Source organism: Callorhinus ursinus, unplaced genomic scaffold, assembly GCF_003265705.2.
Source record: "Callorhinus ursinus isolate GAN/ISIS: 27379988/994484 unplaced genomic scaffold, GSC_fseal_2.0 scaffold15, whole genome shotgun sequence".
Lineage (NCBI taxonomy): Eukaryota > Metazoa > Chordata > Mammalia > Carnivora > Otariidae > Callorhinus > Callorhinus ursinus.
In genome coordinates, this window is record NW_027397077.1 from 7462329 (window position 1) to 7482787 (window position 20459).

Here is a 20459-nt window from a genome sequence, read left to right on the forward strand (position 1 = left end):
CCTACACATCCTAGAGATTCCCAGAGCCTTCTTTCACCTAGCATCTGTCTCAGCAAGTGAATCTGGGCCACATGCCCCTGAGAAGTCTCAGGAATCCACAATCCCCTCTTGGCTCCAGTGTGGATCTTCCAGGTACTCAGTCCCTGGTTCTGGGGCCGGGAAGAAGGCTCCAAGCAGGGGACAGGGACTAGGGGCTTCCCTGGGTCCTACAGTGGTGTCTCCAGGGGTGAGAGGACTGGGGAACCCAGTGCCCCTGAAAGCCTGAGGTTTCTGTAGTTCCGGGTACCTTCATTTCTGGGAACATGCTATGCTTTGGAAAGAGAGAAATGAGAAGCAAAACCCTAGGGCCCAGCACCACCCCCCCTTCCTGCCTTCCTTCCGCTGAGTCACAGCCAAGAGCCCAATACCTCAGCCTCCTCTTGGGGCCACTTGGGTGGGGTGGAATTCAGGGTCATGTGAGGATGCAGCATCTGGAACAAGTCCTCTTTGCCTGCCAATATCCTCTGTGAGGTTACTGAGGGCTGAGGCTACCTCCCAAGCTTGGGGAAGGGGTGACTGAGGTCCTTATCTGTCCTGACTCCCCTCCCATTGGCAGGCCCATTGTTCACCTGTAAGCACTGAGCACCAACTGTAAACCAAGCCATGGGGTGGGGTGGTTTAGGTGGGCCCTGTCAATGAGTAACTTGTGGACTTGAACAGGGACTCCTCCTGACAGGCCCCCAGTGCATGGCTGGGTCCTTAGGTTTTCTCTGGTCAGCAATGGGGAACCATGGGAGCCTTTAGGCTTTGGGGGAACCAGGCCACATTACACACATCATAGAGACCTGCACACCCTTAGGCAGGGACCCGTGTGCACATGCATATGCATAGGTGCGGGACTTGAGCGCTTTGCTCCATGTCCATGATCACAGGGGTCCATGTAGGGCCTCCCATGGTTGGGGGAGTTCTAGGCTCTGGGACCCAGGTCAGGACCTTGTGTGTGTGGGGGGGTGGGTGTCACCCTGTCTTGGAGGTCCAACCACTGTCTCTGAGTCATGGGAGCCCATGGGAGCTTGAGTACTGTGCCCCCATTTCACTGGAAAGAAAGCTGAAGTCCAGAGAGGGCCCATGCCTCAGCCAGGATCACATAGCAAGTTAGGGGAGATCTGGGAGGGGAGGGAGCCAGACCTGCGTGCCTTGCCCACATCCCTAACCTCTTTGACCTGGCACTTGGGGCTTGACACCCCCTGACAACCACACTGCATTAAACTCTGGGAGATGAGATCGGTGATTCTCCCAGCAAATGCACCTGAGGACCAATCCCAGGATATCCCCGCTTTATGGACCATTGCCGGGGGTTTCCCAAACACCATGTCTCTGGTTGGGCTGTCCTAGATTCTTAGAATGCTCTCTCTTTCTGCCTCTCCCTCTCCCTCTCTAGACCCTGAATGAAATCCAGACTTCCATATTCCAGTTAAATGCTTCCTCCACCTTCTCTGACCCCATGGAAGGTTCCCCTGTCTCTGGATTCCCCTGAGTTCTCTGTCTCTCCCCTTACTTCCACCTCCTGTTCACCCACCTACTAAACATAAAATTGACTAGAGGCCTAGGCTGGCAGTGGAGGGTGTTTGAGGCAGAGACGGTGGGAGCCACACCCAGGTCAGCCCAGCCCTTCAGACTTTGCCCCTGGCGGGGATAGGCCTGGAGCTAGGACGGGGAAACTGCATCACCTGCCCCCAGCTCCACTCCTTCTCTGAAGGCCCAGCAAGGCCCTGTGTGTCCTCTGAGGGAGGAGAAGACTGTCGGCTGACAGAGCAAGCCTGGGGCACTGCACTCGAGGCAAGATGGGCCCCTCCGAGTTTGCCATTCCGGGTTGTGTTTATTCCTCCGCACCCGGAGCGCCCCTCCGCACCGGGAGCGCCCCTCCGCACCCGGAGCGCCCCTCCGCGGTGGGCTAGGCCTGTGCCTGTGTTTGGCCAGATGAAGGGTGGGGGCTGACGACGGGTACAGAGCCCTCAGGTATGGTGGGTGCTGTTCTTCCGTTAAATGGCCCCGGACCAAGTTCTCTGCTCCTTCGCAGAGCTCTTCCCTTCCACTTGGTCTCGGGAAGGGGACAGAGGGGCTGCCTTTGCCCCACGAGGCTGCCGGCCCCATCGCCACCTGGCCATGTCCTCGCTCCTCTTCACCCCTAAGAGCTAAGAACTCTGTCCAGGGCGACAGCGGGTGGCTTTGCTGTGTCTCCGGGAATGGACCCAGCTGGCCCAGCCTCTGGAACGGCTAACTTGCGTCCAGCCTCTCGTGCAGAGGGGCCAGTGCAGGGGAGGACATCAGGATCTTGCCTGTGCACCTGGCTCCGGGCCCTGGAGAAAGTTTGGTGGCTCCTGGGGGGCAGGGGGGTAAACCTCACAGTCAAGAGGAAGGTGGTTTTCAGTTTCTCACGCCTCATTTCCTCCCCTGGCTCTCAGAGGCCCATGCCCCTCATGAAAAGTTAGCTTTGCTGCTTATCTATTATACAGTGTTCGTTGTTATTTATTATACAAGGGGATGGCCTAACTGGTTCTTGCTGATGCATGGGAAAGCTGTTAATTTCTGTATATTCTGTATATTTCTTATAACTGGCCACTTCTTGGTTTCTCTTAGATCTGTTGTTTGTTGCTTCTCTTGGATTTTTTTAAATTAAATTTTAGTTAGTTAAACATACAATGAGATATTGGTTTCTGGAGTAGAATTCAGTGATTCATCACTTACATACTACAACCCCCAGTGCTCATCCCAACAAGTGCCCTCCTTAATGCCCATCCCCCATCTAGCCCATCCCCCGCCCACCTCCCCTCCAGCAACCTTCAGTTTGTTCTTGTCGTTAAGAGTCTCTTATGGTTTATTTCCCTCTCTCCCTCTTTTCTTTTCCTCCTTCCCATATGTTCATCTGTTTTCTTTCTTAAATTCCACATGAGTGAGATCATAGGGTAGCATCTCTTTGATTTTCTACATTGATGTTTTACTACTGAAAATAATGACATATTTGCCTTTTCCTTTCTAATATTTATAGCTCTTATTTATTTTCCTTGTCTTTTGGCTTGGCTAACATCTTCAGTATAATATTGAAAAATAGTGATGGCTAGAGCACTTGTATCTTGTTTCCCACACATGGAGTGATGCCTCTGGTGCCTCTCTATCAAGTGTACCCGCTTTGATATTGGAGAGAGAGACAGTCTTTCTCTAGTTAAGGATGGCTCCATCTACTCCTGGCTGACTCCGCTTTGCTCATTTATTTTATCTTATTAATTTTTTTAAAAGAAAAAAATTTTATTTATTTATTTGACAGAGAGAGACACAGCGAGAGAGGGAACACAAGCAGGGCGAGCGGGAGAGGGAGAAGCAGGCTTCCCACGGAGCAAGGAGCCCGATGTGGGACTCGATCCCAGGACCCTGGGATCATGACCTGAGCCGAAGGCAGACGCTGAACGACTGAGCCACCCAGGCGCCCCTATTTTATTATTTTTTTTAAAGATTTTATTTATTTGACACAGAGAGAGAGAGTACAAGCAAGGGGAGTGGGAGAAGGAGAAGCAGGACCCCGCCGAGCAGGGAGCCCGATGCGGGGCTCGATCCCAGGACCCCGGGATCATGACCTGAGCCGAAGGCAAACGCCTAACCGACTGAGCCACCCGGGTGCCCCTATTTTATTAATTTTTAAAGAAGATTCTATTTATTTATGAGAGAGAGAGAGAGGGAGAATGGGCGGGGAGAGAGGGAGAAGCAGACTCCCTGTTGAGCAAGGAGCCCGATGCGGGGCTCGATCCCAGGACCCTGAGATCATGACCTGAGCCAAAGGCAGACGCTTAACCGACTGAGCCACCCAGGCGCCCCTGCTCATTTATTTTAGAAGCTTCTTTACTTGCATCATTTGTGTAACAAACCTTCAGTGAATGTTTGCTGATGTCAGGCCTACCCTTGGTACCAGAGGATGAAGGAAAAATTGACACAGATGCTGTCCATAGGGAGCTCACGGCCTAGTGGAGGATAGAGGCAAGTAAACAGGCCCTTGTCTTTGGGCCACATGACATGGCACTTGACAGCAGTCTGCTCAGCACCATGCAGGGCACTGGGGATGGCCAGTATTCAGATAAGGCCCTGCTCCCTTGGAGCCCCCCGTGGAGTCAGATCCTCTCCCACTGCAGTTCCCACACAGTAGCTGCCATGCTCAGCCTGAGGCCTTCTCTGATGCACAGGGCAGCTTGGTAAGTGGCTGAAAGCCCATCCCCTGGAGCAGCCCTAAGCCAGGGAAGGTGGGCATCGGCTACACACCCCCGCTTCCCCACTCCTTGGGTGGGGCAACAGTGAGGTGTGTTCTACTCCATCTCTCAGCTGAGGACTGTGCCTCAGTGGCCCACAGAGGGAACCCACTCATTAACACACCTGGCTAAGTAAGTATCCTTTCCTTTCCTGCCTCACCTCCCCTCTCCTTTACATCAGGAACTGGGAAGGCTCTGAGATTTTGCCCAACTCGCAGGCTAACAAGTTAGCCCCTTATATTCCTAAGGCTGCTGGCAGAAGGCACTAGACTCGTGGTTCGGAAATAAGGATCAGTTTGTTACAGTAACAGCAGGATCAGCATTTTCTTGCACTACTTCCCTGAACCCCAGTTCCCGCAGGGTGACCCAGGAAGCGCCAGATGGTGCCTGCACGTGCAGTGGGTTTGCATTACAGGAGAGGAGCCCTGGGGTCAGGGGCCTGAATGTTTTATAATAGGCTGCCAGCAAACTTGCCAACCTCGGACTCAGAGGGAGCTACAGTCTTTGCTGTGCTGGACAAGAAAGAAATCTGCCTTTTTCCCTAGAGGGAGATACTGTCTCTGTTTTCTAAGGCTGTTTGGTATAATAATCACCCTTGAAAAGATTGTTTGGACAAGGGAGTCATTGCCTCTAAAGGCAAGGATACAGAAATGGGAGAGAACCATGGAGAATTGTCTCCCAACGCTCTGCTGGTGAGTCTTTTTAAAGTAGGCTCCATGTGCAGTGTGGTGCCCAATGCAGGGCTTGAACTCATGACCCTGAGATCAAGACCTGAGCTGAGCGGGGGTTGAACGCTGAACCAACTGAGCCACCCAGGCGCCCCCCTACTGGTGATTCTTGGCATCACCTCCCAAATAAGCTACTTGTATTTGGATCCTTGTCTTAGGGCCTATTTCTGGGGGAAACTCTCTCCCCCCCCCACCGGCTCTGGCAGGGAGATGACACTAAAAGGGCATTAATGATTTCTGACGTGACTCTCCTTTCCCCAGACTGACCTGCCCTGCAAATAATTCAGGGGAGCACATGAAGGAAGAAGAGGTTGCCTCACCCAGAATCAATACTGTCATGACCCTGAGGGAGGTGTTCTAAAGGGCTCTTAGGGTTTCTTTTTTCATGTTTAAATATTTAACATTTAGGGTGGTTGCCTCTGTGACATAGACATTGGACTTTTCTTTTTTTCCAGAGCATTCCAATACCATGTATTGGATATTGTGCCCGGTCACTTACCGTTCTTTTCTCATCTGCCTCCGGCCTGTCATTTAGAGTGTATCACAAACACACAAATGATCGATTCACAATAAGTGGACTAAGACACATGGGCATCACCGACCCTGGGGATTTGATACTCAGCACTGACGCAGTGTGAGACAGACCCAAACACCAAACATCCACTCGTGGTGACACCATTTGGGCCCCGGGGAAGCGCAGGAAAGTTGTGACCCTGCCTCAGAGTTCACAGAAGATGTGAATGTGAATTGGGAAGGTTTACTTCTATAAAAATAGTTAACAGTGCATAAAAGTTTCAAAAAGTTAAATAAAGTTTTAGTTTTAAATCTTTTTAATTTACATGTTGACATTAGTTCACTGTAACTTACAATGTATATTTTGCCTTTTAATTTTATTAATTTTGATTATTGTTAAAAGAGCTTTGTGGAGTATATTTTAAATACTTTTCAGTTTTATTTATTTATTTATTTATTTATTTATTTATTTATTTATTTATTTATTTATTTATTTAGAGAGGGGCTGTGGGGAGGGGCAGAGGGAGAGAGAGAGAGAATCTTAACGGGGAGCCTGATGCAGGGCTCGATCCCACGACCCTGAGATCATGACCCGAGCTGAAATCAAGAGTCAGATGCTTAACTGACTGAGCCACCCAGGTGCGCCAATACTTTTCAATTTTTAAATATATTTAACTTAATTTATATTTTTGTGCTCTTTGAATATAATATTTCACTTTAAATCATTACTGCCAATAGGATAGTAATTATATGAAAAATCTTGATTATGATAACATAGCCAATAGTTTTACTGGAATAAAACAAGAACAGTGAATGTTACAGAACATAACACTTTATGAACTCGGTATGTCTTTATTTTCTTACTCATCTCATACCACAGTACACTTTGGACATGAGCAATAATCACAAACTCGATCATCTTTGATATCTGACTCTCTGATATTTTATGTGACTTCCAGACATAGAAAAACTACAGATTTATAGATTTTGTATTGTTATGAAAGTTTCTTTGCTGAATAGGAGGATAGAACATATTTTATTAGCAGTCCATAGCTTGATTTATGACGTAATATTTAGATTCTGGGGGCACCTGAGTGGCTCAGTCGGTTTGCCTTCGGCTGCCTTCGGCTCAGGTCATGATCCCAGGGTCCTGGGATCGAGCCCTGCATCGGGCTCCTGGCTCTCTCTCTCCTTTTTGCCGCTCCCCCTGCTCAGGCTCTCTCTCTCTCTCTGTATCTCTGTGTCTCAAATGAATAAATAAAATCTTAAAAAAATATTTAGATTTGGGGTGCCTGGGTGGCTCAGTCGTTAAGCGTCTGCCTTCGGCTCAGGTCATGGTCCCAGGGTCCTGGGATCGAGCCCCGCATTGGGCTCTCTGCTCAGCAGGAAGCCTGCTTCTCCCTCTCCCACTCCCCCTGCTTGCGTTCCCTCTCTCGTTGTGTCTCTCTCTGTCAAATAAATAAATAAAATCTTAAAAAAAAATATGTAGAGGGCGCCTGGGTGGCTCAGTCAGTTAGGCGACTGCCTTTGGCTCAGGTCATGATCCTGGAGTCCCGGGATCGAGTCCCGCATCGGGCTCCCTGCTCAGCAAGGAGCCTGCTTCTCCCTCTAACCCTCCCCCCTCTCATGTACTCTCTCTCTCTCTCTCTCATTCTCACTCTCTCAAAATAAATAAATCTTAAAAAAAAAATGTAGATTCTGTAATGTGGGACTCCATGTGTCCTTTTGCCCAGAGCACTACGAGCGTCAGGCCTGAGCTCCGGTGGGAAAAGCAGACGTGTCTATGGGTACTTCTTGATGCAATGAGGGCCAGCGAAAGTGCGCTGCTGGGGCTCGTGTCTCCGTGGGCTCCTGTTAAGGGGGAGCGGAGGGGTGGGGTAGGACTAGGGAGGAAACCCCAAGGAGAAAGGAAATCACCAGATCTACACGTTTACTCCTTACCATGATAAAGGTGAGTGATAACATCGCCCCCACTTTACAGAGGGTGGCTCAGAGAGGGTTCGTGACTGGCTCAAGTCACGCAGGTTGCCTGGCTCTGAAACCACCTACAGCAGGTGTATCCCCCCTGCACCCGTATCCCCCTGCAAACCCAGTAGGTGCCAGCCAGCAGCTCTTCCCACTCAGGATGGGTGGGCTCCAGGTCCAGGTCTCTCATGGCAGCTTCTTCCCAGCCAGCTTGACCTGGGTGCAGGTGCCAGGGCCTCTGGCTGGTGGAGCACGCAGCCTTTCCCCCACCGCAGGCTTCCCCCCACTGCAGCCTTCCCCCCCACCGCCAGCTGCGTCAGGTAGCCTGAGAGTCAGGTAGCCTGAGAACCGGCACTCCCAGGCGCAAGCACAGTGATGAACTGGGTCCCTAGGCTGCCCCGCCATCCTCCTGCAGGGGTCAAAGGACCTCTCTGTCACAGCCCTGCCTCACAGCCCCAGGCACTGAACCTCAGGACTTCTCAATTCCACTTACTGGCCCTGGAGGATGGGTTGGGGGCCCCCTTCTCTGTGATGCGTTGGGGGTGGGTGGTAGCAGGCTTGGGGCTGTGCTCAGTGAGAGGCAAAGAGTGACTTGAGGGCATGAGGGGAGAGGCAAGTCCCTGCCCCCTGTCCAGTCTTGGCTAGGGAGGGTTCTCCATTCTTCTGAAGGCAAACATATCTTGAGTGGTCAGAAGGCTGCCCCAAGGCCACAGAGCCAGAGAGGGAGGCCCTAACTTGCCTACTGTGCCGATCCTGACCTGCCCTCAATCCCCCCTCAGCCAGACTTCCAGGCTTCTGCTCTGACGGTGCTGACCCTGGGACCCCGTATTGGGAACACTGAGCCACACCCGCAAAGTGTAGCTGGACCCCAACCCTGCCCCAGACCCGGGTCATAGTCCCCAGGGCCTTCCTGGGGGCCCTATAGCATCTCCTCTCCATTACCCAGGCAGGGAAACTGAGGCTCCAACAGGCTGGATGTGTGCTGAAGGCTGCACAACTGGGCATTGGGTTGGGACGACTCTGCGCGGCCTGACGCTAAAAGCTGAGGCCTGTACCCCAACAGTGGGCCAGGGATCTGAGGGAAAGGCCTGTACGAACGACAGGAGTGCTGGCCAGAGGCTGGCTGTCCCTCAGGAAGGGGAACTCTGCGAACCAGGCCTGGCCCCGCTGACCCCACCTTGCTCTCCCTCCTACCCCCCTTAGCCCTTCCCAGCCTGGCTGTACATCCCACCCTCACCTGTGTGCCCACACTGCACGCTGCCCCACTCCCCCCCGCCCCATGCATCCCCCTCTCCCCCGACTGTTTCTGGTTGTCCACTCTGTACCTATTCCTGGGCTGGACGCTGGGCACCGCAGAGGCTGTGCCAGAACTGGGCCTCTCCTGGGGCCCAGCAGACTTAATGCTGAGATGGCAGAGTCTCAGGAGGCACCTGCAGTCAGGTAGGGCTTCCTGGAGGCAAGGACCCAAGCAGAGGCCTCAGCACCCCCTCCCCCTCCCCGAGGTCACTGCCTGTCCTCTGAGCGTCTCTCCCTGGAGTGGCCCTCAGGTTCCAGGAAGTGTCCTCTCACCCTGCAGTGCTGATTCCAAGAACTACAGCTCCTGGCAGTGCTTGCTCAGGATCCTTTCCTAGAACACAGGCCTCGCCCCGCCCAGGCTGCTGGAGTCTCATTGGGCAGCTGGTGGAGGTAGTGGAGGAGGGGGGACCCTGGGAGGAGCCTCGGTAGGAACCAGACGCTGGGAGGGGGCGCCCAGGCTGCCAGCCCGGACGGGATGGAGGCCAGGAGGTCAGTGAGTGTGAAAGCACTTTGACCCCAGTTCACTGTGAGGGGGCAAGTCCAGTGAGTTCAGCTCAGAGCCTCCCCGCACACCCCAGAGCCTCGCTCCTTGGGCCCAGAAATTTGGCTGGCTGCTGCACATCCACACTCCATCTCCCTCTGCCCCCCCCCCCACAAGACCGGCACCCCAAGGTCCCACCCCCTGGACGAAATGCAAGGGCCTTACTCTGGCCTCAGAGCAGGCCTTCATCAGTGACTTCCAGAAGGACAGGCTGGGGACAGGCGTGGCAGGTTCTGAGCAGGGAGAGGGGAATGGGGCGGTCAGGCTTGGGGCCCTTGGAAGGATGTGACATCTATATTATTAATCCTGTTATAATGTCACCTAGCCTGGTTAGGACAGAGGAAGTCACCCCACCCCATACCTCAGCGAGTCAGGTCAGGCTGGTGGAGGTCTGGGGTGACAGGCTCGGATTCATGGGCGAGGACAGGGCCTAACTTCCCTCAAGGTCACTGGGCCTCTCCTCTGGGGCGAGTCCTCCCCCCCCACCACCTCTGAGCTGGCAGCGCGCCTGCCTGCCTGCCCGCCTGGGACCTGCCAGATCACGTTGAGCAACCAGTTCCTGAGAAGCGTTGAAGGCTGTTTGGTTTAAAATTAACTCCCCCGCTCCTCCCTCCCCTGCCTGTGGGCCTCCTCTGAGTTCTTGGAAGAGGCGCTCTGCTCTTTCTTCCTGGGAAGAGGCCTCCAGCCACAGCTGCTCCGATTCTGGTGAAAACACCTCACCCCGGGTGGGGGTGGGGGTGCCTGCACCATGCCTTCTCTGTCCTCTGAAAGGCCCAGGGGTCCTCCTGGAGCACAGCATGCCCTGGTTCACCCACTGAGACCCAGGGGAGAAAGGGGGTGATTGTCAAGGTGCTGATAGGGGTGCTACTGCCCCCAAAGCCCACAGCTACCAATCAGGGACCCGCTGGCCCCGAGTGAAGAGGTAAAGGGCTATAGAGACCCACCTTGGGCATCTCTGGGGTAGGGAGATCACGCACGCTGGCAGCAAACCCAGGACTTTGGGGACGCCTGGGTGGCTCAGTTGTTAAGTGTCTGTCTTCGGCTCAGGTCATGATCCCAGGGTCCTGGGAACGAGCCCCCGCATCGGGCTTCCTGCTCCGCGGGGAGTCTGCTTCTCCCTCTCTCTCTGCCCCTTTCCCCACTCATGCTTGCTAACTCTCTCTCTCATAAATAAATAAAGTCTTAAAAAAAAAACCAACCTAGGACTTTGGCTACTTTGAGACATAAAGAGAGATAAACCAACGTGCGCAGGGTCACCCAGCTTTGCTGGCCAGGCTGACAATAATGATGCCCAGGGGCAGCCCCCACAGGCACTCACATCCGGGCCAGAGTGCTCTCTGTGAGGAGGTCCTTGTCTCTTACCCACACTCCTCTAACTGCCCTGGGAACCCACCTTCTTTTCAATAGACCCTCATCTTCTAGTGTCTCCTTGGGCTCCATGTCTCTGGGGCTTTGGAGAAAAGGTTTCCTGAGAACCTGCTCTCCTAATAGCTCCTCCTGCCATGGCCATCAACGCAAAAGAGCTGAGAAAAACAAAGGAATGTTGGCCAAGTGGAAAGGTCAACACACACACACACACACACAGACACACACACACACACAAGCTCATAGTGATGTTGCTAGAGGTGGGACTGGTGGGGGTAGGGTAGGGATCAGTGAAGTGCTCTTTGGGAGGAGGCTGAGGGCCTAGAGGCCCTTTCTAGAATAAAGTTTTGGCCCAGCCCAGACTATGAGTAAAAATTCTCACCTCTGATGGAGGAGGAGCCCAGCTCTGCTGAGGAAGAGCCCAATCTGGTTCACTGATGCTGTGTGAAGGGAGAGTCCTTGGAATAGGGTTCTGCCTGGGGAGCGTTTGCTGGGCACCACTCCCCTTCCGGCAATACCGTCCCAGGGTGGGGCTCGCTAGTGCGGACTGTGGTGGAACAGTCCTAGAGGACTGCCCGGAGGAGTCGTGGCAGTCCCAAGTTCCATCGACCCTCAGAGACCACTTCTAGCACTCTGGGCCCTGCCTGCTTCAGCCAGGCGAGGGTCACTGAAGCAACTATCTTTCCATTAAGCATAAAGCTTTGGCCACACCAAAGAGGCTCCCCCTGCTCCGGGCCTACCTCATCTCCTCTGGCTCATAGGTGAGCATCATTCCACTCACTCCACATTACCCCAAAGCCAGACCCAGCCATTCTCCAACCACCCTGGGGCACAGGCACTACCATTATTTCTGTTAGATGGGGACACTAAGGCTCTGGGAAGAAAAGTCCAGGTCTGGACGAGTCTGAGGCGCCACGAACCAGGCTTTTCAAGTTGCCAGCTAGCAGGCAGCTGACTCCAGTTCAAGAGTTCTAGGGGGAAGGGGACAAGTCCTGGCGTGGGACTCAGAACCCTGGGCTCCAAGCCCATACCCTACTGCCTCTCGGTGACTATGGACAAGCAACTTTGCCTCTCTAGGTTTCAGGCTTGCATCTTTGAAATGGGGCAGACCCAGAGGCACCTGCCCAGCTCACCTCTGTCCCCTGTGGCTCACCTCTGAGGGCACAGACCACTGAGGGCCGGGAGAGGAATAGGCCTTGAAGGAGACCACCCCCAGGGTCTGGGGCAAGCGTAGCCAATGGCCTAATCTTTACTGTTACTGTGAGAGAAGTTGCTAGAAGGTAGGGCTGGCCGCACCTCCACCCTAGCCCATGCAGAGACCAGATCAAGGGGTCTGTTCACCAAGGACCAGAATGCCAGGTCATTGGCAACTGACGCCTGAGGGTGGAGGGCTGGGCTTAGAGGGCAGAGCTAATGGGCAGAGGGCCCACTTCTAGCTCCAGGCGGTCCCAGCCCAGCTCCCCTGCAGCCCCCATGGGGACCTCCGCAGACATTGACACCCAGCCCTCCTCTCAAAAAAAGACAAAAGCGATGGACAGGGAATAGTTACAATGCCAGCTGTCGCAGCTCTCCTCAGCATCACCACATAAATCCTGCAGTGCTCCCCAAGTCCTCTCTGAGGGAGGCCCTGTCACTGTCCTCACTTCCCAGCCAGGAATCTTCTCAGGGTTAGTGAGGTTGAAGGAGACTCCTCAGAACCAAGTGCACGGCCCACAATCCAAACTGGAGCGCCAGGGGGGCGGTCGGAGTAAGACCGGGGTGGGGTCCTGTCGGCCAGGGCCTCTTCTTCTTGAGTCTCAGGTGTGTGGGAGACTCAGCCTGCTGGGCAAGGGCAGACCTCTCGGGCGGCTGGCTGCCCGGCCTGCCTAAGCTGGGGAGCAAGGCCCACACCGTGCAGTCGGGGTGGTGAGGACTCACTCACCGTGAGAGGTTGTGGAGTTTTCTGGCAAAGCTCGAACCTGCTTTATATTAAAACTGGTCTAACAGGTTGGTGTGAAGGGACTGCCCAGGCCTGCACAGGTTCCACATCTCCTGGAGGAAGATGGCCTTTGCGAGGTCCCCAGAATCCTCCTGCTTTCTTGAAATAAGTCGGGACTTATTTCAAGCGTCTGCCCTTACCCTTCACGGTGGGCCGCTGTGCAGGCTGGGAGCGTTCCTGCCTGAGAGTGCAAGCTGCCCAGCTCTGCCCCCAGCCCGATGCAGACTCGTGTTCGGCCTTGACCCAGCGAGATTTACTCAGTTGGCAGATGAAAAGCTGAGCCCGGGTATAGGGGCACCGATGATCCTAGGGGTGTCAGGACGCTTGGTGATCGTGGGAGAAACGTCCTAGTAAGACCTCACTAACGAGAGAAATCTGGATGGTCTGGTGGTATCTCTGTCCCAAAGTCATTCCAGAAGGCTAGTATGAGTCTAGGGAGGGATACCACGTGGGATCATTCTCCAAACCCACCTCCCCATGGCCTGGCGGAATCCTCCAGGGCCCGGCCTCCAGCCCCTGCCCCTGCCCCTGCTGCCTCCTCCAGAAAGTTCTCCTGACCCCACTGGTTGAGCACTCAAGGACATAGGGGGATAAACCCAGCATCTAAGATCAATTTGCCGGAAAGCTGCCAACCCCAGCTGCCTGTTCTTTTTTTTAAGATTTATTTATTTATTTATTTATTTATTTAAGAGAGAGAATGCGATAGAGAGAGAGAACATGAGAGGGGGGAGGGTCAGAGGGAGAAGCAGACTCCCTGCTGAGCAGGGAGCCCGATGCGGAACTCGATCCCGGGACTCCAGGATCATGACCTGAGCCGAAGGCAGTCGCTTAACCAACTGAGCCACCCAGGCGCCCCCCAGCTGCCTGTTCTTGCCAGCTCATGTAGCAGCCCAGGGGCAGGGGGCCATTGGGACCCCTCAAGGTAAGCTCTGCTCTGTGCCTCACTTCCCCAGCTAGTGCCTTGCCCCCTCTGGGCCTCAGTTTCCTCCTCCGTGGAGTATGGGTCATATTTAGGTCTATTCCCACAGTTGTGGTGAGCACCACGTGAGGTGCAAAGCCCTCGTCCATTGCCAGCACCTGGCGGGCACCCTGAGTCACCCCCCCCCCCAGACAATGAAGTTTGTGGGCCTCCTGCTACAGCAGCTTTCTGTCCAGGCCGTGGCACGAAGTGGGGAACACCCTGCCTTTGGCCCCTCTGTGTCCACTACTCACCCATTGGGTGACTCCAATCTGGAGGTGGAGCAGACAGAAGAGTCACAAACGGGCTGAGATCCAGGCTGCAGCAATGAGGAATAGCAGATATCCCTGGCAGGGTCATGGTGACCTGGAGGAGGCATGCTGTCGGGCCCTGCAGCCAGCAACAGAGAGGGTGCCAGGCTGGGCACCTGGGCCTGGGCACTAGTCCCAGTAAAGTCAGCCTTCACTCACCTCTTATTCACTCTCATCCAGTATCAGCTCTATTCTTTGCTAGAACTATCTCCATGCCCACAAATTTCTGTGCCTCTACAGTTCTGGCTTTTTATCCCTTCCTGCTTCCTCCTTGTCATCAGTATACCACTCCTCACACCTTTCTGCTCAGTCTTCCAGCATTTGTCTCTTCTAATCATCTAATGCCCAAGAAAACTGGGAAGGTTAGAACTATTTCTAAAATAAGTGTTAGAAGGCTATAAATGAGTTTCAGAGGCACTTTCCTGTGAGTTATTCAAGTGAAAGTGCAGAAAACTTCAGGACACAGTGGAATTTCAGGTACAGAAGTGTTACAAAGTCAGACCATCAGATGACGGAGAGTATTTTCATTTTAATCGCTCTTCCATCTACTTCTGGGGTATAGGGCCCTGAGAGGAGAGGGGTCCCCCCAACCCCAGCTAGCCTGTGCCAGAACTCTTCCAGGTCCCACCTCAGGCCAGACCCTGCCAGCTTATTGGCCACCATCCCCAGCTCCACTGTTCTGCCCCACTGCCCAGATGACCCTTCCCCATGCCTCCTTGTGGTCATGCCCTGGTACCTTTGCACTCCCTATACCTTTTTCTGGAATGATTGGCCCCGACTTCTCTGTTGGCCTCATCTCAAAAGACACTGCCTCCAGGAGTGGGTGTCCCCATAGCACCCTTCCCCCAGGATCCTCCACTTTGTCTTTAATTGACATCTCCTGTTTATACATGTCTCAGGTCGGGTGCTCCGTTGCCACCACCCCCAGCTGGCAGAGGCCTGGGCAGTGACCCTGCAGGCAGTCCTGCTGGCCTTCACCTCCTGCCTCCCGTTCCTCCAAGGGGAACAAGAGCTAGCAAGAGAGGAAGCCTGCTCCCTGTTCCCCTCCAACTTTTAGTGGGTCCCCTAGTAGGGCCTGCTCAGCCGTATAAGATCGCTGGGCCCCAGCTGACCCAGGTGTAAAGTGGGGGATAATAATATCAAACAGGACAAACTGTATAAGAACTCAAAAGAGGACCCACTGAGGGCTCCTTAAATGAAAAGTACAATTTTATTGTCGATACAGAAAATGTCAGTAGAAGAAAAAAAGACTACCGAACTGGGTTTTGTCTGTTATAATAATAATTATTTTATAAAGTCTTATCAGATACGTATTCCTTCCCCTCTCATGTGCAGGCGCCTTCCTGGGCAGGAAGTGGGCCCAGCAGACCCGGGGCCCAGCCAGACCAGCCCTGCGCAGGTAGGGCTCTGCCCTGTGAGGGGGTGAGCGGCGGGCTCTGCTGGGCACTGACATCTTGGCTCCATTTTCTTGTCCATTTACCCACCCTCCCAAAGCAGGGCTGGGGGCAGAAGAGGGGGGACACATTCACAGGTGGGTGGGTCAGCGCCAGGATATCCAGAACTGCCTTGGGTCCAGCAACAGGTCTCAGGATGGGGCTCTCCACAAGGAAGAACCAGAGAAGCTGGGGCAGAGCTGGGGTCTCCAGAGCACTCAGGGCTCAGGGCAGAGAGGTAGGGCTGGCTCACCTTGAGACCAACCCAAGGAGAATAAATAAATAAATACTGTATAACTTTGCCATCCCCCAGCCTGGCCTGTTCCCCCATCGGGGGACGGTCACTGCCAACCTCAGTTCCTCTGGCTGCTATCCCCCTGAGACAGGGTGGCTGGAAGGAAGGGGCCTGCCCCACCCTGTGGACTGAGAAACCAGGGCCGGCAAAGTCTACACAGTTCAGGAGGCCATAGCAGGCAAGTGGGGTCCTGGGCCCAGGCCACAGAGTGAGACAAGGTCCTGCCTGTCTCCCTCTCTTCTGACCCATGGCTCACTACAACGAGCCACAAGGGAGCTGGGGGTGGGGGGTTGACTTCCCAGCTGTGGGACACTTTTCCCTGCCCCTCACCCCCCAGCCTTTGCTCCTGCTGGCTCTTCCTGGTCCGGCCGCTCAGGGGCATGTAGTCACCGGGCTGACTGGAGGAGGGACAGCGGGGGCCCAAGTCCAGCTGGGGCCACTGTCCCCTCCAGGGTACGGCTGGGTGAGGCTAGGCAGACGCTCAGGCGCGTCAGAGCTGGAAGGGGTACTGTCGGAGGTAGTCGGCCATGCGCCGGGGCAGCGGCAGGCAGTCCACGTCAGCCGCCAGGCGGTTGATGACCAGGCGGCACAGGTGCTGCAGGCTGCGGGCGCTGCTTCGGCGCACGAACGGCTGCACCAGCTTCAGGTGCACGGCCGTGACTGCCGGCGCAGGTAGCGCCGGGTCTCCGGGCACGTCTTCCTTCGGGGTAGGCGGGGCCGGGGTAGGTGCAGGGTCAGGGCTGTCACTTCGGCTGTCGGCGGTACAGGAGGCCACATAGTGCTGCACCAGGCTGACCACGTCGGGGAAGGCTAGGATGCGCGGCCTGGATAGGCAGTTGGAGTCCAGGCGGAAGCTGGAGTCGGCATACTCGATGCGCACGTTGGTGGGGCCTCGGGTGGTCTTGACGGACAGTGTGAATAGGTAGCTGGGGTGGGTGCTGTCTCGGACGAGGAACGTGCCCTCTGGCATCTTCTGCAGGTGTTGCCGGGCCTCGCTGGCCGTGATGGAACCCCAATACCAGCCTAGGCAAGTGGAGAGGGAGCCGAGAGACTGGTCACAGGGGAATTCGGCTGGGGGGCGCAACATAGGGCCGGGCAGGGCAGGACTCTACCTCCCCCTTTACGCTTCCATGGGGAGCACTGCACCTCCCCCATCAGACTGTCCGGGGCAGGGCCACATCTCTCAGATCAGACTCAACGGACAGAGCTAAGTTTTTCCCACCGGACTTCCCAGAACAAGGCCTGCTTCCCTCCTCAAACTCACCAGATTCCCGGAGGTAAGAGAAGGTCTTGGCTATGCACAGCAGATCCTCCTCAGGGTCCAGCACCTTGGGTTCACTCTCTGGCTGGGCTGGGGTCTCCTCTGCAACCTCCTCCAGAAAGGCCCCGGCAGGCAAAGGCTGCATAGCTGGTTCGGGCAGCTCCAGGGACTGGGCCCACAGGGGCCGCTGCCCGATCCGCTCCACAGCCAACAGAGAACAAGGTCTAGAAGACAGTGGATGGGCAGTGAGTGGAGGCCCTGTGCTCTCCCTATTTCCAGAGACCCCCTGTGCCCTGGACCGGCTACATGACCTCTGGCCAGTCCATCTCGGTTTCCCTCTCCGCCCACTCGTGGGCTCAATGAGGTCAGCATACCACCTCCCAGCTGTCACCACAAAAGCCTCCTTGATGGCTTCCCCCAGGTGATTCTCTTTTGAAAGAGGCTTCTCCACCCTCCTGCATTTATTGAATAGTAATTAATCTCTCTATTGTGCACCAACCGAAAACACAGGTCATTCTCTATAGGCATTTCTAGGTCAGGATGGGCAACTGGTGTCCCCGCCATTGGTAGGATCCAGTGTAAAGAAGCCTCCCATTGGTGCCCTGTGGGCTGAGGGGGGGCCGATTAGATGGCACTGGTCCCACCTGAGCCATGGCCTGGGCCTTCATGGGGTGCTCCAGAGAGGCCCCCAAATTATGGTAGGATGCCTGAGGTCACGTGCTACCTCCCCATGGATAGGAGTATCTGTCGGAGGGACCTAGGTCCACACTGGCCAGGGCTGAGAGGCTGGACCAATCTCCCCAAACAGGTCAGACTCCCATCCTGTTTTCTCCTCCTCCCAGCTGGGAGTCTGGGGTGGACACTGACCTCTAAAGGCCCTGGCAAGTCCCACCTCCCACAAACATAAGCTCCCCCCAAAGGGCAGGGTACTCACTCCACATTCCAGATCCCACCCTGGCAAGCCAGCCCTACTAGGCTTTATGATCTTATGCAAACGTTGTGTTCAGTTTCTCCACCCCCTAATGAGGGATGCTACCAGTCCAGATCCTGCGGGGTTTGGCTATACCATATTCTCAGGTGGCTAGAGTTGGGTTGCTGAGCCAGCCCCAATCTGAGCAGTAGCCTTTCTCTAGGGGAAGGTCACCCAGCATGGTGATCCTGGGGCTTCCCGGGAGTGAGGGGCATGGGCCCTGGATCTCAAGGAAGAGACTGCTGGTCCTTCCTCACTCCTCAGGAAATACATCCTCAGGCCTCAGTTCTGGGTCTGGTCCCCTGCTGGGCCTCAGGACACGAAGATAACAAAACCATGGGCCTTGCCTTCAAGGAGAACTTATAACCCAAAGTCATAAAAGCAAAGGGTGTCATGGGGGGTCAAGTTCTGCCTGTTCCTGAGCTGAGTCTGTGAGGCCAAAGGAAGGAGGAGGGGGAAGGCACTCCCTCCAGGCAGAGCTGACAGCACAGGTTAACAGTGCCAGGGACTTCTTAGGAGGCGGGAAGAGGTGGACAGAAGCCTTGGTGGGACGCAGGCAGACAAGCCAGATCTCACAGTGTAGGTTATAGGTGAGCATTAGAAGATTTTAACAAACCCGGAGAAGGGGTCACAAGACCCTGGTCCACCATAGTCTGTGTACTGCTTCTCCACAGCCACTCTGGGTGCATTACGGGTGCTCTGGAATCCTACTGGGGGAACCAGAGGCCAAGCTCTAAGCAACCAGCTGGTGGCCTGCCTGCTGGGTCCCCGAGTTCAGCTCAGGCTAGCCACCAGGCCAGTGCCTCCAGTGTGGCCACGTCCAGACAGCTTAGCAGGACACTTGTGGGTGTGCGCACCTCTAGGGTCAACATGGTGTCTTGGTGTGTGAAACAGCCGTACTGGTCTCTGCAAACTCCTGGCCAGTGACCGTGTATCTGAGGAGGGGTGTGTCCACAGCTGTCATCATCATGGCAGGGGCCATGGCTGGTGTGTTCCAGGTGTGGGTGGCCTGTACGTGTGTGTACCTGTTGTGGAGCCCCGCCTGTGAGTCCTGACTGGGGACACATGCCAGGGGAGCATACTCAGCCCTGAGGGTGGGCCCCTCAAGCAAAGCCGGCAGCTGAAACCTACATTTGGGAATCTCTGCTCCCTACCCCAGGAGGGCACCAGCTGGGTTGTGGCTGTGTATGTGGAGGTCTTAAAAATCTTGCTCCCTGACACCGCACACTGGCCCTGAGGTCCCAAGGGGCCTTCGTCTGGAACAAAGTAAAAGGAGAATGTGGGACCCCAGAATTGGGGGAGGGGTCCTGAGGACAAGGGTGTGGGGGTGTTCGGGAGTCCCAAAATTCAGAGGAGGGAGATGCTGGAGACAATCAGGGAAAAGTATAGTAGCATGGTCTTCCTAGGTTGCCTCCCTGGAAACAGGGCGGCTCAGGGCAAGGGGCACTTCAGCTTTGCCCCACCTTCCACCCTTCTTCACTTGGTACTATGCCAGTTCTGATAACAACAGCCACTGGGCCACCCAGCTCCCCCTGGGTGTGGACACTCACTCATCTCTCCTTTCTCTCTCCCTGGAGCTTTCTGAGTTCCTGTCAGATCAGTCTGGAGAACATCAGACCTATTGGTTGAAGGGGGATGCTGAGGCGGAAGGAATGTACCAAGAATGCTCAGCTGAGGCCAAGACTCTGTCTTATCAGCCCCCACCCCACCCCCATCTTTGGGGAAAGTTGGAGAAGGGAGGCAGGAGCCAAGTCCTCACAACAGGATCCCAGACTGGGCCGAGAGGAGGGGTGACGCAATTGTGGGGGTACCACACACAAAATCAGGCCAAACTCAGGCTCTTCCAACAGCTGCTGGTCAGCAGGTGACAACCTGGCGGGGGGGGGGGGGTGCCATGGATCTCAGGCTGGCTTCCCAAGAAAAGCCTAATTGTTAGCCTGTGGCAGAACAGCGGATGATGGGACAGAGAGGGGCAGGGGCTAACCCAAGGTCATCAGTAGGCCCTGCGGCCTGCAGGCTACGGTAGAGAGCTCTGGGGCCAGAGGGGGTCTGGGCAGGTGAGCCACGTCTTGGAGTAGGCGCTTCGCGGGCGTTCAACTGCTCCAGCCAGAACCCAGGGTTAGGCTACCCCGTGTTCCTCCCGTCGCCAGCCGACCCCCAGTGTCACTACCCACAGTGAGAGCAGAGGTAGTGACGGTGTTGACACCGCTCCCTGTCGTCACCGCGAGGTCCTTCCGCACTCGGTCATCTCCGACCCGTCAAGCCCTCTCACGGGCCCGCAGCGAGCACGAGGCGGTACGCTCCCGGAATGCCGGCCGCAGAGGCCGGGCGGGGGCGGCGAGCCGCGCTTACCCCTGAACGCAGAGGACCATGTCCCGGCAGCGGCAGCAGCAGCTCCGGAGCTGGGGCTCGGCAGGACGGCGGCGGCGGCTGGAGGGAGCCTGTGGGCGCAGGTCTCGCTCGCAGGGGAGGCTCCCTGGGCGCTCGGGCGGCGGGCTGGGACTGAGAGGCGACCGCGCGGGCGGGCCGGGAGGGCGCGGGGGGCGGGCCGGGAGGGCGGGGCGAGCCGCC

The 20459-nt window shown here is 55.5% G+C and overlaps 1 protein-coding gene across 2 annotated transcripts; it reads right to left on the minus strand.

Moving 5' to 3' along the window:
• Positions 1–15087: 15087 nt before the first annotated feature.
• CISH (cytokine inducible SH2 containing protein) lies at positions 15088–20405 on the minus strand. 2 transcript variants are annotated; one of them, XM_025885487.2, is made up of 3 exons: positions 20241–20405; positions 16922–17142; positions 15088–16680 (listed from the first exon to the last, which is right to left on the minus strand). In XM_025885487.2, the coding sequence occupies exons 1-3, from the start codon at positions 20258–20260 to the stop codon at positions 16148–16150; spliced, it is 774 nt and encodes a 257-aa protein (XP_025741272.1). In that variant the 5' UTR covers positions 20261–20405; the 3' UTR covers positions 15088–16147. The 2 variants fall into 2 exon arrangements, with proteins under 2 accessions (XP_025741272.1, XP_025741273.1); XM_025885488.2 differs by lacking the exon at positions 20241–20405 and adding an exon at positions 18826–20226 and having other exon boundaries at positions 16922–17146.
• Between the last annotated feature and the right edge of the window lie 54 nt (positions 20406–20459).

What these genes read in the sequence shown, in the direction of transcription:
- CISH (XM_025885488.2), bottom strand. Translation starts at nt 18,955, where the DNA reads ATGTGTCCCCAGTCAGGACTCACAGGCGGGGCTCCACAACAGGTACAC. An exon ending in CTGTGGACACACCCCTCCTC is followed by an intron (nt 17,147 to 18,825) that starts AGATACACGGTC and finishes ATCCACTGTCTT; the next exon opens with CTAGACCTTGTTCTCTGTTG. An exon ending in CTCTTACCTCCGGGAATCTG is followed by an intron (nt 16,681 to 16,921) that starts GTGAGTTTGAGG and finishes CCACTTGCCTAG; the next exon opens with GCTGGTATTGGGGTTCCATC.